At 32.5% G+C, this 23,946-nt stretch overlaps 1 protein-coding gene across 1 annotated transcript in view; it reads left to right on the top strand.

The window, feature by feature from the left end:
• LOC140440378 (probable peptidoglycan muropeptide transporter SLC46) overlaps window positions 1-23,682 on the top strand; it is a 31,601-nt gene extending 7,919 nt beyond the window's left edge. The window contains exons 3-7 of the mRNA XM_072530846.1: window positions 4,927-5,101; window positions 8,996-9,182; window positions 15,027-15,405; window positions 20,109-20,349; window positions 23,256-23,682. Of these exons, the coding sequence (XP_072386947.1) occupies window positions 4,927-5,101; window positions 8,996-9,182; window positions 15,027-15,405; window positions 20,109-20,349; window positions 23,256-23,406 (1,133 nt within the window). The 3' untranslated portion in view covers window positions 23,407-23,682. The remainder of the gene's footprint in view (window positions 1-4,926; window positions 5,102-8,995; window positions 9,183-15,026; window positions 15,406-20,108; window positions 20,350-23,255) is intronic.
• The last annotated feature ends 264 nt before the right edge of the window (window positions 23,683-23,946 follow it).

Here is a 23,946-nt window from a genome sequence, read left to right as displayed (position 1 = left end):
TTGACTAAATTATATTTTACAAAACCCGGGCAACAGTATTGGCTTTTACAGCAGTTAGCTTAATATGGCTATTTTAATAAGGATTAATATTAACCTTCTTTACCCGAAGAAAAATTTTACTTATGTAAATATCTTGAGGAAGGCAGTTATATTTATTATATGTTTAGATATTGAAGACTTACAAGCAATAATAAAAGATGTAAAAAATAATTTTATAGATACGGGCAAAAAATAAATCTAAATAACAGTCACGTGTAATGTAAATCATCTTTATGTCTTTTTCTTAAGGTTAAAGTATGAGACAAATATAAAACACCAGATCAGACTTTACAAAAAAAAAACATCACACACCTTATTACTGGATGTTCAATATTGCTTCATTAAAACTTATATTTATTCCATAATACTGTATTAAGTCAAATACGGATCTTAGGTTTTAATAAAAATGTGTTATCGGTGATGGAAATCTATAAGGAGATTCTAAGAATTTTAAAAAACACCTTAAATGACGAAAAACTGTAACTTTCATCATATAATGGAGAAAATATTGATGGTCCGAAAAGAAAATAATGGTGTCTAAAAAATGGCTCAATGGCTCTATTTATTTTGTAATGATAGAGGCCAAGCTTTAATACAAATATATTAAATAAGAAGAATTTATGTAAATGTCATGAAACTAGATCAGTATGTGACGTAGCAGCAGATTAAATGAAGATAATACACTTGGTTCTGGATTTTTTTAAAAAATTTATTACTAACGGAGTTTTTCTTGTTTATTCTCAAGTTAGTTATTTAAATTACCCAAAAATATTTGTCCTACAAAATGCATGGCTTTATCAAAGAGTCCTCCCTTTTCAACATGTATTATTAACAAGGTCATGAAAAATAATTACAACTACCTGATTTTTTTTTCTGTTGACTAGTCAATATTTATATCATTTAACACCCACATTGTCCTAAAAATTGCTTGGTCTTATTCTGGTCCAACGTTCAAAAGTTGTCAATGCCACAAGACCATTTTTTTTTTATTAATAACTGTAGGACAAAGGTATCATGTGACAGGTACGTGTATTCTCTAACAAAATAAAACAATGTCCTGTAATCAAGCAGGTATGCAGCGTATGTCTGACAAGAATTATCATTTTCGTTTTCCTATACAATGAGACAAGTGCAAGACAAATCATTGGAGTGAAACTGGCATATCTATGTCTCTTGCAACTTAAAAAGGCATTTGAACGGGTCAAAAAAAGACGTTATCCACTTATTGTACGCAAGAGAGATACTACTAGGAATAATTAAAATGATCAAAAATATCCCTCAAAATAACCCAATAAAAGTAAAAGTAGAAGAAGAACTAACCGACCCTATTGAAGCTGGCAATGGAATAAGACAGGGAGATTCCCTGAGTCCTTTATTGTTCAACTTGATTATGGATGAACTAACAAAGAAAGTAAGAACTAGAAAAGGATACTAATGTGAGAAAAACAATTTATAATAATCTACTATGCAGACGACGCAATATTACTCTCTCAAAGTGAAGATGATTTACAACGTGTGCTACACCAAATTTAATATAACCACCAGAAAATTTAACATGTTAATTTCCCCAACAAATACAAAATGCTTGGTTACAACAGCAAATTTACTAATATGTAAATTAGAGGTGAAAGGTCAGATAATAGAACAAGTGATGGCGTTTAAATATCTGGGAATCACATTATCTAGCTAAGGAAAGCTCGAAAACTCAAAAAAGCTACAACTGAAAACTCAAGTAAATAAAACAAACCGGGCCGCATGATGAAAGGCAGAATTTAAGAAACAGTCACCAGACTAGCAAAAGCACGACACATGACACAGAGAGAGCAAAAAGAGGCTAAAATAGCGGAGATGAAAAGAAAAATTGATGGTAAGACACTATGGGACAAAGCTAGAAGTACAGATATAGAAGTAGAAGTAGAACAAGAACTGAATAAGAAATAGTAGAGTAGAATAAAACGATCATATAAGCCGAATGACAACTAATATAGTAGTAAAGACGGCAAGAGACTGTTCCCCAGTAGGAAGACGATCAGTAGGAAGACCACGAAACCACTACTTATTGGAGGCACATTCAAAAAGAGACAGAGTTATGTCTACATAAAAAAGAAGAAGTTTTCGTATTTTTGTAATACAACATTAAGTAAAAACATATTTCTTGAAAAGGTACTGAAACGGTTTTCTTGTGGCACGTCTAGGTTAAATATTAAATATTAATTATAGTTTATATGAGATAAAGCCACAGTCTACTTTTTTTTTCTATTAGCTTTGGATTACTTGATCCATTCAGCCGCGGAAGACAATAAATACTATTTGCTACAATATTAAATATATTTATATCATACAAATAGGCGAATATAAATATACTAATGCACGCACATACATAGGTATTAATATAAAACAAAAAAAAATGCAAAATTAAAGTACAAACATTAAATTAACCAGTAAAATAGGTATACTTTTCACAATTTACTGTAATGATAATTTTAATTTGAACTACATACATTTGACGTTTCGGTGTTTATTTCGGTGTAAATTTGATGTTTAAGAACGATTTTAGAAATTTTAGACGAATATATAATTTTTTGTTTTAATTAATGATGTCAATCCATTTTCATTACTCGCCAAAAATATATTCATTGTATAATCAGTAGAATAGATCATTTAATATGTTTAGAGTTAAAAATGACAAACGTATGTACTGAAGTATTTAATGCAAGTATAAAGTATTTAATTAGTACAAGTTTCATCAAAATGAAACTATTTACGAAGATTCAGCTTGATAGTAATTATTTTTACATTAGGTATTATTGTTACTACAACGTTTGAACATACGACCAAGAAAACGTACCACGCAATTTGTACGGCAATTTGGGTGTTAAATTATTAAAATATTAACTAGCCAACAGAAAAAAAAATCTGGTGGTTAGTAACATGGTTAGTGACATCGTTAATGATACCTGTTGGAAAAGAGGGACTTTTTAATAAAACTTTGCATTTTGACAAATATTTTTTCGGCTAATTTGGATAATTATATTGAGAACAAAGAAAAAAAACACGTTAGTAATAAATTTTTGAGAGTCGTCGAATCAACATATTTCATCCCTGCTACCCCTGTTAGCTACCATAAACGCAAACTGTTGTAAGAGTAAAAGTTGGGCGTCTTTTCAAATTGTAACTACCCACGAAAAATTAGGTTGTTATTATTAAAGGTTAAACTGAATTATAACAACAAATATATTTGTTTAATATAATACTGAAAATTGTATGGGTTTAGTATACACTCCAACTATTTATAATAATTCTTCTTTTTTCGATGAAAAAAATCTGCAATAGAAAGTTTATTTGAGCTTTAAATAGTGTGATGTAGGAAATTTTGTGTTGTAGGTTTCCGACTATGAATATGTCAAAATATTCTCTAGCTGAACGAATGGATTATACGCGTATTTCTGGCATTTATAGAACAAAAGCAGGCACCTGACAGTATCGAGATGTGGGCCATAAAACAAGAACATTTTAGAGGTATGGGCAAGTAATGCATAATGTATGTGAAAACACAACTATGATAGTATAACTAGACTAAAATACAAATCCCATTTCCATTAAGAGAGGAGTTAGACAAGGCGACGTAATATCGCCAAAATGTTTAATTTAGCCCTAGAGGACGTCATTAAATCTAAATCTTGGTTAACATGGCATCAACGGTAACTACAACAAGTTAAACCAACTCAGATTAGCTAGCAACATCGTGATTATAGTAAGCACATTCGATGAACTACAAACTATGGTGAAGGAACTCACAGACAGCTCTCAATACCTCAGCCCAAAAATAAATGTGGCAAAAATAATGACACACAGACGACCCTAGACGTATAACTTAATGAAAATGGCAAAAAAAAATTTCAAAGATATCCCGACCTAAATTGTCAAACCCAAATTGAGCTTCGCAGGACACACTGCTACACAAAAACATTGAAATGTCATGATACAAATTGGAAACCTTACAAAGACGTCCAAGAGAAAGACCATAGATGAGATGGGTAGATGACGAAAAATTAAAAAAAAATAGCCACAACAAACTAGAAATATTTATGTTGCTACGACGGACATGGAGGGATGGGAGAGGCCCATGTTGAGAAATACAGGATAGAAGGCTAAGAGGAAGAAGAGAAAGAATAACTTTACCAGATCTACTCTTTAGATATACAAATTATAGCTTTTGTCACACCCCATTGTTCCCTTATGTTACACTGCTTTTGTTAATCACAAAATACAATACTTTTATATTTATTTATAGAAAATTTCAAGTCTCTAAACTTAGTAATAGTTTAATAACAAACACTTTAATATGTATATTATTAATGCATTACTGAAGTTCTTGACCTTTTTGTTAAAAGCTAAAAAATATTTAAGGTGAAAGATATATTTCCAACTCTTTAAATGACGAGAAAAATATTTTTAGTAATATATAAGTAATATTTTAGTTTTCTTGATTACTTGTGAATTTATAATGATCTAAATTTGATTAACATTTTGCTCCGACTATTATCGATATGTAGAACCATTGATTATAAACCACACAATCGATGGTAGAACGAAGCATCAAATATGGTGAGTACATATTTCTAAGATGATTTATAAACGTCATTACAGATTAAACATTTAAATTCTTTAAAGTGCCTTTCTCGTTTTAAGGTCACTCTGAATTAATCGACCGATGTAAAACGATATATAGTTAACTGTGACATTCAATGGGATTATACATAATAAGTTAATTACTATTTAAATGAGAATAAGCCACAATTAAAGGTTAAAGTACGTTTATTGACGTTTCAATTTCCACTTTGGAAATCGTTCTAGTAATATATACGATTTTCATTTTGTTTTTAGGTGGAACTATTTCCTCTATAAATAATTTCCTGATAGCACATTTTACATACGCATCTTCTTGGTGGTTTGTTGCTGCTGGGATTCCATCAATGGTAATGGGAGGCATGTCAACCGGAGCTATTGTTACTTCTGCTTATTTAATAGATGTGTCGACAAAACAAGACCGAGTAGTAAGGTAAGATTGCACCATTAACCCTGCGTCATTAAGGCTACTAAACAGAAGTTAGTCGATGTGGTCAGGTATATTTTACCTATGTACATTATTGTATACTGAATCAAGCTTATGTCCATACTAGTCTTCTACCTTAAGGCGAGTTTATACACGCATAAATTTGGTGGCGCCAGTAGCCACGCTAGTCCTGTTTGCACGCCAGTAAAGGTTTATGCTAGATTTAACAGAACAGAATTTTGGCAAGCCAGTTTCATTTTTGGGTTTAAATAGTGGAATATTCTTTTCAGTTCCGACTTTCTGTGGTCGTTTACACAATAGTAATATGTCAATCGAAAAAATAAAATTTGCAGTCCGTCTAGGGTGTCAGTTTAATTCTAAAAAGTATTGTTAAAGAGAATACTAACCGTGTTAAAAAGAGAAGAAATAATAAGAGAAGAGGCCAAATTTGGGTAAGAAACTGGATTGCTACAATGTCCTGGGAACTCCAATTTTTACCTCGTAAACTGTTCATGCAAAACTTGGTACTAAAAAACTCTAATGAGTTCATTCTTTTGACCTGGAATTTCGTATTTTTTTTGCTGATTGAATTATGGAAACCTAATCATCGGGAACAAAAATTCCATCATGGTGTTTTCTCTCCTTTTAAATCAACCCAGAATATTAATTTCATGTATGAAAACGATGTCCAGATACAAAAAACTATATTCCATGACTTTAAGTGACGATTTACACCTTCAAAGGTAATCACTAAAGATTAAAGCCACCTTTATATTCCGATTCCGATGCCCTGTTTCTGTGAATTCAACATAGATGCCCAAATTATACTTTCGATACACTATCGACATGTTCAAAGTTGGCGAAAAATATTTTCCTCTTAATTATGGTATCTCGTCAGGCTTCGTATACAAATACTGCTTGTCTTCAATATTGGTTTTATTATAAATTGGTTTAAAGAGGTGTCCCATATTCTGTTTTTTTTTTCACTTTTCTTACATACCACTTGGTCACAACCATTTTCATCGAGTAAAACATATACACATATAAAGTAATAGAATGGCAACCGATAGGTCGACGGAAAAGAGGAAGACCCAGATTAGAATGGCAACACGGCGTAAACAAGTCCATGAGCGAAAGAAATTTAACAACAAACGACTGCGAAGATAGGAAGAGATGGTGTTTAGGTATCGGACAACGTCGAAAGACGTTCTAAACGGATGTGTATATAAAATATACATATGCAGAAGCATTGGGATGGTGTCTTTCTTCCTCGACATAAGAAATTCTGCAGAATTCTATCTGCAGAACTTGGTCAGGAAATACTTTCTAAATATATGCATCAACATTGCGAGGGGTAACTCTATAGGAACCACGGTGGGAGTGCCGCAGGGTTCCATTCTGGGGCCATTGCTTTGGAATTTTCTTTGCAATGAGATTTTGAAGGCCAAGCTGGGCATTGGTTTAATGCTAATAGCATATGCGGATGATCTGGTAGTGCTGGTAAAGCCCACTAAAAACTGGTCAATTAGGCAGATAGAGAATTGAGTTTTCAACAAATTGAAGACATGGATGGGAATCAGGGATGCCTTTTCGTAGAGGAAGAAAGGAAAGTATATGGGATTAGTCCTAGATACAAGGCGAACTTTTGCCGAGAACGTGAAATATGTCGTCTGTACGGCAGAAGAGGAGACTTTAGTGCTGAGAAGGATAATGCCCAATGTGAGAGCACCAGGGACAACCAAAAGGAGAATTCTAATCAAAGTGGTCCACTTTAATGTGCTCTAAGCGGCACCCATATGGCAACAAGTGCTTAACGTCAAGAAATATAGGAGAATGCTAGAAAAATCTCAAAAAAAGTACTACCGAGGTTGGCACATGCATGCAAAACAACATCAACGGTGGCTACTTAAGTAATCACGGATATGTTACATATCCACCTAATGGCAAAAAAAAGGATGGAAACCTTTTTTGGAAAGAAAAAAGAGTAGCTAGGACTAACAGCATAACGAAGTGGCAGAAAAAAATGCAAAAATAAGCAAAGTTTAGCCTGGACAAGGGTATTAATTCCAAATATCTCTGTCTGAATAAAGTGACATGACAAAGACCCGTATTATTTGTTACCCAATTTTTAACAGGCTACAGCTTCCTCAGGGCGTACCTAGAAAGAATAGAAAATATTGAGATTGGAAACTGCGGACTCTGGAGTGACTGACACGGTCGAGCATTGTGTATTCGAGTACAGAAGTTTTGCTAAAGGCAGAAACGACACTAGAATGTAGGTAGGGTAAGTGCAACTACCTTAATGCAGATAGTAATGAGGGGAAAGGGTGAATACAAAGAAATACTGGAGGCAGTAACTAAGTAATTTCAGAAGAAAGAAAATATCAAATATAAATCTTCAGCAAAGGTAGTAAAGAGAGAGAGACAGAGATAGAGAAAAAGAGAGAGAGAGGGAAAGAGAGAGATATAGAGAAAAACAGAAACAAAGAGAAAAAAATCGGCTATTTACGTGATGCACCAGACTGCCAGTCTGGAGAGGACCTAATGTATGAGTAGTCCGTATGGGGGTAGACTTTAGTTGGTAGGTAGGGAGCTGTTGGTGTATCTGTAAGCACGACTCCTCTGGGGGAGATTTTTTTTCTTTTGATTATATTTTCTTGAGTAAAAGTTTTTTAGACCAAGACTAAGTTTAAATTTGAGTTTATTAATTCTGGTCCAAACTATCTATACCAGCTACTATTTCATTATTTAGTATTGCAAATTTTATTAATTTGGTAGGTGTTGCTGCTCTTTCTTTTTCTAATTGATTTTGAATAGCCTTGAATGAATGTAAAGTAATTTCTGATATTTTGTTACGCCATATTATTTATTTTATCAACCTCTGATTAAGGTGTTATTGACAAAATATGTACAAAACTAGATAAACCTATATACAATTTCATTTTTTCCATTTGTTTTAATTTTATTTCCATTTTATTTTATTTTTAACCTTTGTTCTTTCCAACTTACCTCAAGGCATACAGTGTCTTTGCGCCCGAACGTTAACAATAACCAATATGTTGTATTAATATTTTAACAAGAAAGTTGTCTTCTTCTTCTCATTGCGCCGTCTCCTTTCGAAGGTTGGCGATCCAAATGGCAATTGTAGTTTTGGAAACTGCTGCGCGAAAGATCTCTGCGGATGAGCGGTGGAACCATCTCCTCAGGTCTTTCAGCCACGAGTTCTGGCATCTTCCTACTGATCTTTTGCCCTGTACTTTTCCTTCCAGTATAACTTGAAGTAATTCATATCTTTCGCCTCTCAGCACATGACCAACGTATTGCATTTTCCTCTCTTTGATTACTCTTATTAATTCTTTTTGTTTACACATGCGACGAAGTACCTCAACATTAGTAACTCTTTGTACCCATGGAATCCTCAACATTCGTCTGTATATATACTCTCAAAGGCATTTATTCTTTTTTCTATTTCGGAGTCCATTGTCCAACTTTTACAGCCATACAGTAAGACAGAAAAAACGTAACATCTGATCATTAGGATTCTAAGCTGTAGACTAAGGTCTGATCTTGTAAAAAATGTTTTAATGCTCATGAATGTTTTCCTTGCTTGTTCGATTCTTGATAGGATTTCTTTTTTTGGATTACACTGACTATTGATATTTGTTCCCAAATATTTTATGGAATTTACCTGTTCTATTATTTGACCCTTGGCATACACCTGTACGTTTATTGGTGTCTTTGAAAATACTAAAGTTTTAGTTTTAGAAACGTTTAGATGTAAACCGAACATTTCGCTGTGGTGAACTACCGCATTTATTATATTTTGTAGTTCTTGTGCGTTGCTTGCTATTAAGAAAGTTGTACCTAACCATATTTATTAAAAATCTTTTATATTTTCAGACTAGCTGTTTTTGAATTCATTCTGATGTCATCAGGTTTTGTTTCAAAAATGATATCATCGCGTGTATTATACGCTACAAGTTATGAAATAATGTATCTGATCTCGATCGGACTACAAATACCTAGTATTCTTTACACAATTTTCTTTGTTCCGGAATCAAGAAAGGACGCCAAGAAGCTTAAAACGGTAAGATATAAACTATTTTATTGTATGTTTTATTATAAGAATAGGTCGCATCTTTTCTTTCCGATGTTTCTACTTTATCTTCTTAATGTTTATTAAGCGTTGGACTAAATAAATATATAGGAATCACATTATCTAGCTACGGAAAGCTGAAAAGTAAAGTGGAAAATCAAGTGAATAGAGCAAACAAAGCCGCAGGCTCCCTGAATGATACAATATGTAAAGATAAATATATCGGGAAAGAAATGAAAAGCAAAATGTACAAAACAGTCATTAGACCAATATTGACAAAATGACGAAAAGGATGTTAGAAACAGCAGAGATGACAACACTTAGAAACATTGTTGGCAATACACTATGGAACAGACCTAGAAGTACAGATATACGACGTAGATGCAAGGTGGACCTGGGTAAGAAATAAAAGAAAAGAATAGAACGATCGTATAAGCCGAAAGACAAAATAGAGTAGTAAAGACAGCAAGAGACGGTTCCTAAATAGAAAGACCATCAGTAGGAAGACCACGAAAACGATGGAAAGACAACTTACTGGAGGTACATTGAAAAACAGACAGAGTCATTTATGCATAAAAAGAAGAAGAAGAATATTTAAACTTTTGAGAGTTGATCCCAAAGTTATTAGTCTCTTGAGTTGCCTTTTTTTGAGATAATTTCTGCATAGGATTATGACTTACACAATTCAATGACTTAATTTTTGTTTTAGAATTTTTAGTAAGTGTTAAAGTTTCTGTTTCGTAAGTCAATAATGGGAGCATAAAGTGTTCAAAAACTATTTGTTTTACACATTTAGACCTCAAAGTGTTAAATACCGTAGGTACTTTTTAATTTTGCACTACCGAAAGTCACTCATGCTAACTCTATTGGCCTTCTAATTTCGCCCAAATAAAGGTTTGGTTGTCCAGATCTACGAACTACGTACTAAGTAATTAGTTTAACTAAATTTTTATAATAAATATGTACAGCTGGTTCCTAAAAAAACTGATACGACTCTTAGTAAGATTTTGAGCAGTGTATTTGATTGATATGACATTATATTATATTTATTATGACAGACAAATAATAAAATAAACAAACAAACAACAACGAATTGATTACATACTTCATAAATTGTAATAATTATTAAGGTCTAAATTTTAATATTATTTGGAATTCCTACATTTTAGAACGAGTATATAAGTGACAGTTTTTACACAAAATAGTGTTGTTATTATTTTTATTAATATTAAGGAATAAAACAAACGACTTAACTCAACAATATATTAAAGCAAGAAAGCGAGGGCCTGGAAGACCAAAACTATACTAAATTTAGGTATGTAACAATAAAATGTTACAAGACCACGAAACCACGATGTTACAATAGATCTATATAACTTTGAAAGAGTGGAGAGTTTTAAATATCTCGGAGCAACAATCACTGCAAATAACGATATCGCGTAAGAGATTAAAGGAAGAATTCAGGCAGCAAACAGATGTATGTGCAGCCTCCACAATACTATTAAATCTAAAAGCCTAACACGAACATTAAAAATTAGAATATATAAAACGGTGATTAGACCAGTGTTCATGTATGAGTGTGAGAATGTGTAAAAATATGAGTGTGAAAATCCTCAGAAGAATTTTCGAAAGAACAAATGCTGAGGTCAAGCAGATATATAGAGCGAGCGATATAGTCCAAGAGATTAAATTCCAACGTCTAAGATGAGCTGGCCATGTCCATAGACTCCCCAATAACCGTCTTGTCAAGCTAATATGGGAGGAAGCCCCCAATGGAAAAAGGCCCTTAGGACGTCCACGAATTCGATGGAGAGACAATATACGGTTAGATCTAAGAACAATGGGGCTACCCACTGACCCAAGTATTATGGACGACCGTTCAAGATAGAAGCAAGTTGTGCAGTCAGCCAAAACCCACCCCGGGTTGTAGTGCTAGGAGAAAAAGAAGAAGAATAATAAAATTAATATTTTGTTATATCTTCATCAGCATTGATAACAGCTTGTAGTCCTCGATCCACCTGCGTGAAAGGAACTATAAAATTGTCTTCTTCAGATAGCTCTTTCCAAACCTGTTATATAGCGTGCCACAGCTCTTCAGTATTTTGAGGTATAAAATTACGCCGATACAACCGTTTTATAATAACCTCCACACATTATTGATTGGGTTTAAATTTGGACTGTAGCTGGGCCAATGTAAGGTTTCGATGTTGTTATTCTGGAGCCACTGGTTTATTAAATTTGCAGTGTGAACAGGGGAATTATCTTGGAGGATAAAATTATTTTTTGGATATACCTAACTGTTCTATAGTGGGAAACATGATGTTTTCTACATGATGTATTTCATATATTGGAGCTAAAATGACCAGCTGCTCGATATTTATTAACATATAGAGGATTAAATCTATTATCATCTGGTCTATACACCCCAGTTTTGCCCTTTTAGAATAATAATAATAATACTATCTGTAAATATTACCCTGTCCTAAATATCTTGATCTTGTAGCTGATGGTTTAAAGCAAATAGAAGTCTTGATTGCTTCTGTTGTGGTGTAAGAGCTTGTTTTTTTGTTGTCAAATTGTTGTCTTTCTTCCCGGAAACTGAGACATAATTTTTGCAGTTTTCGCATTTTCAAAAGGGTTCCCTTCTAATCTCTCCAAAAGCGTACGACCTCCATGAGCGGTAGATATTCTTGGTCTTCCAAAACTACGCTTTCTTTTGAGAGTTTCTTGTTCTCTCTTTATTTTACTAATATTAAAAACTGTTGTTTTGCTTATATTAAAATAGTTCGCTACGGCAGATAGTCACCAATCATCTTCTGATTTCATTACAATTCTTGCTTTTAGTTCTTTGCTAGCATGTGGAGCCATTTTTTGAGGTTGAACAGAATAAGTTATCTGGCAAATTTTAAGATTTGGCAGTAACAGTGACAGTATATAAATAGTAAATATTTATCCTTCAAAATACACTGCTCAATTTTCTATAAAATACGCTTTAAGAGCCGTTTCAGTTGATTTAGGAATCAGCTGTACCTAAAAAGATATTACAAAGGTACCCCACTTTTACGTCCTTTATAGATATAAATAAATATAAGGTTGAATGCTCGAATAAATGAACTTTGATCAGATAAAAGGCATATATCGAGCACAGTTTAATTAAATCTTGCCCAAGTACTTTCGATCCCTAGATCATCTTCAGGGGCATTTCGTCAATTGTGGCCTATCCGGCAACAACAAGATGTCATAAACATATAAATGTACATTACACTACACTACAAATGGACAAACAAACACTTTAAAATAATTTAAGGAAGGCTACATTACTTGAAGAAGCCGGAGACAGAAACAAACCTTCCTTAAATTATTTTAAAGTGTTTGTTTGTCCATTTGTAGTGTAGTGTAATGTACATTTATATGTTTATGACATCTTGTTCTTGCCGGATAGGCCACAATTGACGAAATGCCCCTGAAGATGATCTAGGGATCGAAAGTACTTGGGCAAGATTTAATTAAACTGTGCTCGATATATGCCTTTTATCTGATCAAAGTTCTTTATAGATATGTTGCTATAAGGACCTTAGTTTGTCATATACCGTATGTTTTAAAGTGTATTTCTTAACAATCACGGTTGTCGCAGAAGTAATGTTGGCCTTCTTTGAAATTGCCTGAAATTAGCACGATGTCGTCAGCTAAACGTAAGAGGTTTCATCAATAATATTTATTTCCATGTTCTGCCACTTAAATTTCCTAAACATATACTTTGTGCTATATTTTAAATTTTGATGTATTGTTGGAGGGTAGTGTCATGGCTATCAAAATGTCATTGTTACAATGCTCCATCTATTTCCCCTTTGCACTGTAATACCGATCTTTGATACCTAAAACTCTTATTTTTTTACAAGAATTGCAATCATTTTACTGCAAAGGTGTTTGCAATAGTAACTCAATATTCAAACAAATATTTTATTTAGCTGCTATTATATCAGTTTTAAATATTTACTTCAAGATCCTGTTTTAGGATTCTTTCCTAGTTATAAATCTCTTCCAATATTTTGTACTACCTCATCATCAACATATACTAGGAAAAAAGCAACATTAGCTTAATTATTATTAAGAAAAATAATTATTAGAATGAGGAATAAGAATTAATCTTGATAAAATCCTACTTTTGTATGAAATTGATGCTATCCATTTAGTTCATTTATTTTTCACTGTAAAAACGTTTGAGAAACTTAGTCAACGAAATTACATTTCTTGTTGATATATCATGTATGAATCCAAATTAATTGTAGTATCCATTGTTTTTGATATAATCTGTTTTTGAAAGAAAAAATTTATTTTTAAGGAAGATATGAAAAACTAAGTGGATCTATTATTGTTGAACAATTGCTTTATTCTTGTATACAGGTAAGAAAATGCTGTAGGTACTTGGCATTTGCTATACATCCTTTCTGGCTATATTTATATCAAACAAGCGTAGATACTATTTTTAAATTTCTTTTTTTTACTTTTTGCATTATTTTCGAGTATTTCTCTTTTAGTTTTTTGGTTCTAGATACATATAGTCTAGATAACTTCTTCTGATTTCTTTGCTATATATTTTGTTATTTATGTACTTTTTATTCTATCTATACAATTTTTCACCCTTGTGCTTCTGATTTTTGATCTGTTTTATGACAAAAACATTCTTAACGACTTTCTTGAAAATATACGAACACAGAATTACGAATTACGCTGAAATTATCCAACAACTCTTACAGAACTTTAAATTAATGGGTTGCAACTTGAGAATCAAACTATATTTTTTACATTTACCTTGCTGATTTTCCGGAAAATGTTGGCTCAGTCATGAGCAGGGTAAACGATTTCACCAAAAGTTTGAAGTTACTGGAGGCTCAGTTCAGTGTTAAAGTGGATGGGATGTACATATGATTGCTGCCTAGTTTTCTAGCATCAAGCAAGAATGTCCTTAGATTTAAAACTTCAGGAAAAGCTAGGAGTCTGTTTACAACTTTTAATGCGAAACTTAGAAGTTTTATCGCATTGCAATTTTTGCAGTAACTTAGTTATCTTTTTTTTTTATTGTGTTATAACTCATTTATTATTTAACCATTTTAGAAACTCTTTATCAATTCATATCTTATTTAAGAGTTTATGCATCATTTCACTATATTGTGTGGTATTTGGCTTTATTAAGTTAGTCGATTTAATCCCAGTTCCTATCGCTTTACCATTGTTTAGATGTTTAAGTATATTTCGAATTTTTTCCCTATTATTTTCATAAATATCCCTTCATAATTTTAAAGACATGAATCATTTTCTTGCCACTTTATATATGGTTTTCTTACTACAGTAATATTATATATATATATATATATATATATATATATATATATATATATATATATATATATATATATATATATATATATATAGCTAGTGCTCAGACATTAGGCTTTAGGCTAGGTAGCGAAGTAGAAGGAATTTCTGTATTTTACATGAAAATTTTATCATATACTTTTATCTAAGAAACTTCGAAAGCAATACTTTTTCTAACTTACGTGTTTTCACCCGTTTCCCTTATTTTTTGTTCTCTCTATCTCTGTGGAAGCGCAGTGAAATATAAAATTTTATATTAAGGTTCGATCAGTAACTAAATAGTTTTTTTCCAATTATTTTGGAAATTACCCACTAGCAAAACTGAAGTAGACACCTAATTTAATTCCCCAATTGAGAGCTTTTATTGGATACATATCTTGATCTAGTACAATTTTTGAAAATATGGTGCAATTTGTAATATCATCTAATTTTTATCAATAATAAATTATTATTTTGTAGATATTCAACTCAAAGGACATCTGTTCGAACTTAAACTTCAAAGCTGTTTTACAAGCAGCCTTTAGACCAAGAGAAAACAAAATAAATAGATTCTTGTTTATCGTTATAGCCATTCAATTAATATGGTGTTTTAGTATGGGTGACATGCAAGTTTTTTCCTTATATTTAAGAAATAGATTACACTGGACCGTAAGCAAAATGAATTTTGTAAGCAGCATTACCTCTGTTGGGCACATGATTTTAGCATCATTGGGCACTTATATTTTATATAAGGTTTTAAAAATAAAGGAAATGCGGCTGGCTTTGTTAGGTGTTGCATCGATAACCATTGTAACTATTCTTCGAGCTTTAGCAACAAGCGATATGTATATTTATATAGGTAAGTATTTTATGTATTAGAATTTATTTGTCACTGGCAGTATGTGAAACCTTATTAAAAATGCAAACTATGATTCCAAAATCAAATCAAATATGATATTGATCTCTATTAAAACGCATGTTGTTGTTTTTAAAAGAGTACAAGCAGTACGTATCGAATTGAAAATACCCGCCCAAGATCATACGATCGACCAATAACCAAAATTAGCGTAGGTTAGTGTCGAAATGTCCGCTAATAGCAGATGTGAGGTTAAAACTAGCAAAAATTAAGAGAACAAATACAAACACCAGCACGCCTATAAATACAAGAGAACTGATGAGAGATGAAAATCTGAAGAAGAGCTATGCAAATCAAATTAATGAAAGAATGCGAATAATAGAACAAAATGATGATATCGAAGAGATAGTCAATGATATTAAAGAAACGATTCTGGCAGTAAACAGAGAAGTTAAAACACAGATCAGAAAGAGAAAGCATAATGAATGGATGACGGACGAAATTATGGATCTAATGGAAAAGCGAAGGCAACATAAACAACAACGTAATCAAGACAAATACAAACAGATACACAAAGAAATTCGCCAGAAAATTAAGAAAGCAAAAGAACGTTGGATGGTGGAAAGGTGCAACGAAATAGAACAATTGCAGGAAAAAGGAGATAGTTTTGGACTACATAAGAAGATCAAAGAAATATCGAATATACACAAAAGCCACCACAAAACAAGAATACGCAACGACAGAAACGAATACATAGAGTCAGAAGAGGAGATAGCAATGGCGTGGAAAGAATACGCAGAAAGACTTTTTAATGACGAAAGACCAACACAACCAACGCGCAAACTTCCTTCCGAAAACTTATCAGGGCCATCAATAATGCGAAGTGAAATAGAATATGCAGTTAGAACCACAAAGATGCATAAAGCAACAGGTCCAGATGAAATTAATATAGAAGCAATAAAACTACTAGACGAGGAGAATATCGAAATCTTGGTAAAGCTGTTTAATAGAATTTATGATACTGGTTACATTCCGCGAGAATGGCTGCAGTCATCCTTTGTGATGATCCCAAAAACAGCTAATGCCACAAAATGCAATGAACACCGCTTAATCAGTTTAATGAGTCACCTGCTGAAACTCTTCCTTAGGATATTACACTCAAGAATGTACAAGATACTAGAAGAACTTAGCGGGTCAACACAATTCGGTTTTAAGGGGGGACTAGGAACAAGAGAGGCAATTTTATGTTTGAACACTTTAATACAAAACTGTCTAGATCAACGAAAAGATGTCTACCTCACCTTCATCGACTACAAGAAGGCATTTGACAATGTTAAACATGGTATCATGATGGAACTTCTACATAGGGCCAACATTGACCAGAAGGAGATCAGAATTATTCAAAATCTATACTGGAACGAAATGGCAAAGGTGAGGATTGATCAAGACCAATATACGGATGAATTTGAAATCCGGAAAGGTGTAAGGCTGCATACTCTCTCCGATACTTTTTAATTTATATGTTCAAAATATATTTGCGGAAGCATTAGAAGACACGGAATTAGGCATTAAGGTGAACGGCATACCAATTAGCAACCTACGCTATGCGGACGACACAGTGATTATAACTAATAAATTGGAATCAGCAGTTACTACTTGATAGAGTGAATAGCATAGGTAAAAAATATGGCCTCAAAATCAACATTTTGAAAACGAAGTATATGGTCATTAGTAGAAATCCCGATAATATGCATAGGTGACGATCGCATAAAACGCGTGAAAACTTTTAAATGCCTTGGCACCACAATCAATGACCAATCAGATCCACAACAAGAGATAAAAACCCGAATACAAATGGCAAGACAAGCTTTTGTGAAATTCAGACCGCTCCTATGTAATCAAAACCTAAATTTCGAAATACGCTACAGAATGGTCAAGTGCTACATATGGTCCATCTTGCTTTATGGCATGGAAACGTGGACTTTGAAAAAAATATCTATCAACAAACTTGAAGCATTTGAAATGTGGTCATTAAGAAGAATGATGCGCATATCTTGGGTGGATAGAGTTCGAAACGATGACGTCCTTAAGAGAGCCGGCGTGGAAAGAGAACTCTTTAAATTAATTAAAAAACGCAAGATTGGTTACCTTGGGCACATATTGAGGGGAGCAAAATATGAAATACCACAGTTAATCCTAAAAGGGAAGATCGAAGGTAGGAGAGGAGCCGGCCGCAAACAATTATCCTGGTTAAGGAATATTAAAGAATGACAGGAATACACAATACAGGCGAGCTGTGTCACGCCGCCAAGAACAGAATTCTAGTAATGAGATAGTCGCCTACACACTTTGGTGTATGGCATGTTAAGAAGAAAGAAGAAGTGTCGAAATATCAGAGCATCAAAACGTTTCATATTCACGAAAACGACTTTTTCGGAATGAGTTAAATGTAAATTTATACAGGTATTTGGCATTTATCTTAAATATTGACATTAATGAAAGTACAGTTGCAAATAATTCTTTGTACAATTTTATCATTTTCTCCACCCCCAATTCGTCGGCCAAATTAGCAAATCACATAAGTCACAAAAGCAAAACTTTCCAGGAGACACGTTAAATTAATTAAGTTAAAAGATACTGTGTGTTTCTGTTTTAAATATCGATGATAAATCTACTACAGGTTAGATATTAGTATATTTTTGTCTAAAACATGATATCAGTTAATGCTAATTATATAAATGGACTTACTGATTTTTCTGCGCTTATTCTTATTTTTGTTGGACTTGTGTGACTTATAAAAATACATCGTTTAAACAATTATTACATTTCATTGATAACTTTTCTACTTAAATAAAATTTTTTGAACAATTTAAAATTTAGTGTACTTAATATTTATTTTCGTATAATTCGTAACTTTCGGCATAATTCATAAATTCGGCAACTGACCGTAAAAATGGTGGTAGTCTTTGGGTAAAATATTTTTTAGACATTAAGTGGTCGAATTTCTCTCTTTTGATTTTTAAAGGAGCGCTATATAGCCGAGCAGTTTTTTAACTTGGTTATATCTTGATGGAAGAGCTTCCCAATCGGCAACATGTCGCAGTTTAAAATCTATGGTATCATTTGAATTGTACCTACAGTCCATCTAATTTACTAACCGTTGCACGTCATTATTATTAACAGAGATCAAAGTTGACATAGTTGCCAAAGTACACAAAAATCCTGAATCCATTTTAAATCAAATAGGTCACATAATTATTGCAAAAGTGGATTATACAACAAAAAAAATTATTATTTAATGTAAATAAATAAAAACAAAACAAGAGTTAAAAAATAATTTTGTTAAAAAAAATTTGAGCCGCTTGTATGCGTCATATAAAGATGTAAAATGGAATACATAGATATTTATTTTATTTTATGTAAAATGTAAAACAAAAATTGTCAACACTGCAACTGTCAAATAAGTGTTACCAATTTATGCCAAAGTATCACCTTCGCTCGATTACAGTTACAGTGTGTTCCGAACAAATGTTCTTCATAAAAACTTTATAATGCATTTATACAAATTAAATGAAACATATATAATATTATGCGTATAATAATAAAATATGTCTAGTGGCTGTATTGCCAGTGTACTCGGTAAAGTGATTCTAAAAAGGAACACACCTACCGCCTAAATATGTCGTGTTATTATCATGTGATCTCACAGGCTATGATGCGGATGACGTGCAACAGTAAGTAAATTAGATGAAGTATATGAGCCCGGACATCATTAACCGTTGGGTCTCCAGCTTTGCGCCCAGGTCTAATTGAATTGACAAAATGTACCTGTTCAAAATTTTTGAAAAAGCTAGGTGTAACATAAAAATAATCTGCCGCAACATTTATGTTTCTATTTCGTAACTTGCGCTCAATAACGGAATGCATAGAATCGCATTCCATTTGAGTTTGATTTTGTTCGAGGTACTTCTAAATTATTGTAATTTTCCTTAACGCAGCTAAATTTTATAAGGCATTTGCAATGGTTGCATTCCTGTTTTGGCAGCCACATCCTTCGCTCTAAAAAAATAAGCAGTTATTGTCATCTTCACCATTATTTTCTGTTTGTGCAAGGTGATTTATTATAAAAGTGCTAATTATGGAAGCAAATGATTGTGCACTTAATCCTCCCTTGCCTTCATGCCAGATGTTACAGTAACCAGCTTTCGTCTTCAAATCATACACGGTGTAATTATGCACAATAAGTTTGGTTTTAAATTAAAGTGAACCAGCATTTAATTTAGAGCATAGAAGCACCGACTGCAAGTCCATCGTAAAGATGCCGTAAAAATATTATTAGATTGCTTATACAATTCCTTCTCATGCCTCGCTTCATCTTTCTTTGGTATGTGTTGGTGACACTCGGTAATGTTTTTACTTTTAAATTAAATAATGTACACCATGAGACCATGGGACAAAAGCGTTTTACTGAATATTTAAGTAACAACATGATCTTTTACTTTATTAACATGCAATATTTTTATTTTTTGCAAGCCTACACAAAGCATAGGTTACCGACCTTAACATTGCTTTTTGTAGCGTTTTTAAATTGTTAATCACACTTTTGGAAAAATAAGTAGTTGGCCGTGTCCTTCTTAGGAAAACAACCTTTATAGCAAAAATATATTCGGAGTTTTTTAGTTGATTTAATTTATGTAATATTTTAGGTAACTTTCTTGGATGTTTTGGAGGTTTAACTATGCTTATGTGGAAAACAGTAATGTCTTATATGCTCAGACCTGAAGAAATGGGAAATATATTGGCTCTCATGAGTATACTACAGAGCTTAATTTCGTTGCTCTCTGGTCTGGTCTATCCAGCCATATACAATGCTACGATAAATACAAACAGTGGCTTATATAATTATCTGTCATTGGCTATTAATATTATCGTTGGTATATCAATATTGTAAGTATACTTATTTATTGTTTTATTCACTACTGCAAAAGTTTGTCAACATTAATTTAACTTAAAAAAAAATTGATCAGATCTAAAGTGATATTGCGAAATTGTCTAGAAATCAGAAGCAATGTAGAAAGGTGATTCAAAACATTTTTAATATACATTGTGGAACACTTGTGGAAGTTCAAACTGAAATGAAATGCAGTCTAGTATTTGGCAGTTATAATTAAAATAACTGCCTGATACACTAGCAGCGGCATCTATACGAAGTAACAAGAAATCGGGAGATCTCTTTTCGATAGCGAATTAGGAGAACCGCAAATTTAAAGCCTCTTACTGGAGGTTGTCGAACGACGCTAGAAATAACCTTTTACTCCAACATGTAGATGCATGTCGGAGTAAAAGGTTATTCCCATGCAGCATTAAGCTTTCTAGATCCCACAATCGGCAGAAATTACGATTATATTTATCAGATCACATATAAGTTTTTTTTTTCCGGCTAAAGGGCTTTTGTGGAAGAAGTCTGGTTTTTAGGTGTGTGGTGTTGTCGTTATAAAGGTTATGAAAAATAAACAAGCCTCGGGGAGAGCGGCAACATGGCAGAGAACTTAAAATATGGAACAGAGACTTTAATAAACCAGCTTAGTGAGCTAATACTAGAAGTGTGGGATGCCAAAGAAATGCTTCAAGTAAGGAATAAGTCGATTATAATTCCTATACATAAAAAGGGAGATATAATTGAATATAAAGTGCTCGACATACTAATTAAAAAATGATTAGAAATATATGTAGACAAGAATCTAGGACTAGCAGGAAGGATTTCGGAAAGGAAGATCAACAACCGATCAAATTTTTATGCTAAAACAAATCCTGATTAATTGCTATGTACTTTTCATTGATACAAAGCCGCCTACGATACAATAGACAGAAAAAAATTAATAGAAACGCTAAAAGAATTCCAAGTACCAGAAAAAATAGTAAGATTAGTAAAAATGACAATTAGACAAACCATTTGTGCTGTGAAATGCAACGGTACAGTCTCAGAAGAATTCGAAGTGGAAAAAGGTGAGGAGACCCGTTGTCTACATTGCTATTCAATACAGTTCTAGAAAAAATGATAAGGATTAGTGGTATAAATAGGTCCGTCACTATTTTATACAAGGAGCACCAATTCTTAGCATACGCTGATGATGTGGTTCTCATTGCAAGAAATGGGAAAGAACTGGCAAATATAGCAAAAAAACTGATTCGGGAAAGCTCTAAAATAGGACTGAAAGTTAATGTAAAAGCAAAAAAGCAATAAACACCAGGTGATCCTTTAAATTGGAAGTGAAGGATGGATCAGTTGTAGAATATGAGAAGGTGGATTAATATATGTACTTACGTATTCTTATTGATCAGACATGTAAGGAAGAAACTAAAATCAACCTGAAACTGACCAAGAATAACATGTGTGCTGGAGCCATGAGGAAGATAATTAACACTAAAGATGTATCTCGTAATACAAAAAATAGAGTATACAAAACTATAATTAGACCCAGAATAGTATATGCTGCCGATACATGGACTATAAACAAAACCATAAAGAACAGATTGGAAGCATGGAAAAGATGCTTCACAGATTGTTTGGTGAAAAAGTAGTAGCGAAAGAATGAAGAAGATGAACTAATGTAGAAATGTACCATTTTTATGCTAACTTTACAATAACAAAAGTGGTGAAAAAACGTAGACTAGAAGGGCACGGGTATATAGAAAGAATGCAAGGTAATAGAACAGTCAAGAATATTGCTAGGAAGGACAGAAATGAAGAGATATAGTGATGGAAGATGTCAGAGAGATGGAAATCAGAAATTGGAATATTGGCTAAGAACAGAAAACGATGGAAATTAACCATCCTGCAATGGGCCTAAAAGACCTGTTAGCGCTGTACATACATACCATTGAACAAAAAGAAGATATCGGAAAAACACTGCAAATCTAATTACAATAATATAAGAATTAAATTTCGCATTCACCTAATTTGAACTGGTTACAATTTTCAACATTTACAACAAAAACTTGGGGACTGGGAGCAAGTTTTAACAATAAAAATTAAGAATATAGAAACTAAAAAAAAATTGTTAAAATTCTTTATAAAAGGTATATTAATTAAAAAAACCAATCGGGCTATGTCATGAAGACAATGTTGTCAATATTGACTTCATGACATAGCCTGATTGTGTTTTTTAATTAATAAACCTTTTATAAAGGATTTTAACAAATTTTTTGTGATACATGGTATACAGCCAGCTACAATAACTTAGTTTCCTTGTGGATTTTGAATATAGAGACTATTTAAATAAAAAAGAAAAACAAAAGTAAAGACAACTGTGCTATACCTCTAATACGGTAAGCATTTGATAATTTGTTGTCGATACTTTAAATTTGTGATTAAGTTGCCCTAACTGAACAGTATTGCTTCAGTATATGTATTCCGGCCAAAAAATGACATTGTTACTTACTGATAAATAAATAACTGACTGGTAGATTTTCCTTAAGGTTCCCATATTTATAGAAAAGACAGTTAATATTTGATTTCACGTACAATGCTTCGACAATTCGCTTATACGTATTTCGTCCTTGCATGACTCATCAGAGCGCTTCAGTAGGAAGCCCTAAACGTGAAATCAAAACTTTTCCGTCAAAGGAAGTAATAACGAAATAAATTCCTTAAGATGCATACAGCGACATCTAAAAATAAATCAAAAAGTAAATATCCAAATATTTCTACTGGTAGTTCGAAACCAAAAGTTTTGCTTTTAAAAACCAGTTTTATTCTTTGTTTCCTAATTCTTAATTTTTACTGTAAATATAAATTATTTTGTCTTGCCATTTACTAAGTCTGTTTTAACAATATTTTTGGTATATTTCAGAATTCTATCGAGATTAGATATACCACACTATCAACCGGATCCAATTCCACCATCTGCAGATCAAGAGAGCGCGAATAATGAAAAAACTAGTAAAATGGCAGATACTAAAGTAGAAATTTTAAATGAAAGTCAAGATGACCAACGGTTTTAAACCTTAGGAGTAATATTAATCATGGTTTTCTGAAATAACTTTTCTGGTGGTTTTATTGAAATAAATAATGTCTTAGCTTATCTGTTAAGTATTCGCATTTTTAAAGTTTCTAGTCATTCAGTAATTTTTTTTTTGAAAACCAGTGTTTGATCTTGTACTGATCTTTAATAGATATAGCTTTTGTTTTTTGGCGTTCTCTTTCCTTACAGTTGCATTTAATATGTTTTAAATAAGGCCATAAACAATACTAATTTATTATATGTATAGTAATTTAAACATGACTGATTGTCATATATTGTGATGTATTTTATATTAAAACTAAGTTATTATATCTGTAAAATGTAATATATTTTTTATTAAATATGTATTAGTAATATATAAAAATCACTCTAAATCAACTGTCAATGTCAGCCCCATCAGAAAGAGCTGAAACAGATAATAGTCTATCACTGAACGTTTCAAAAAAACTTATATAAATAAAAAAAAGTACAAACCCTGCCTTTTACGAGAGAAGCAGAAGATGTCTATCTATTCATAATA

This window comes from Diabrotica undecimpunctata, chromosome 1, assembly GCF_040954645.1.
Source record: "Diabrotica undecimpunctata isolate CICGRU chromosome 1, icDiaUnde3, whole genome shotgun sequence".
NCBI classification, from domain to species: Eukaryota; Metazoa; Arthropoda; class Insecta; order Coleoptera; family Chrysomelidae; genus Diabrotica; species Diabrotica undecimpunctata.
This window is presented reverse-complemented; position numbering and strand designations above follow the sequence as displayed.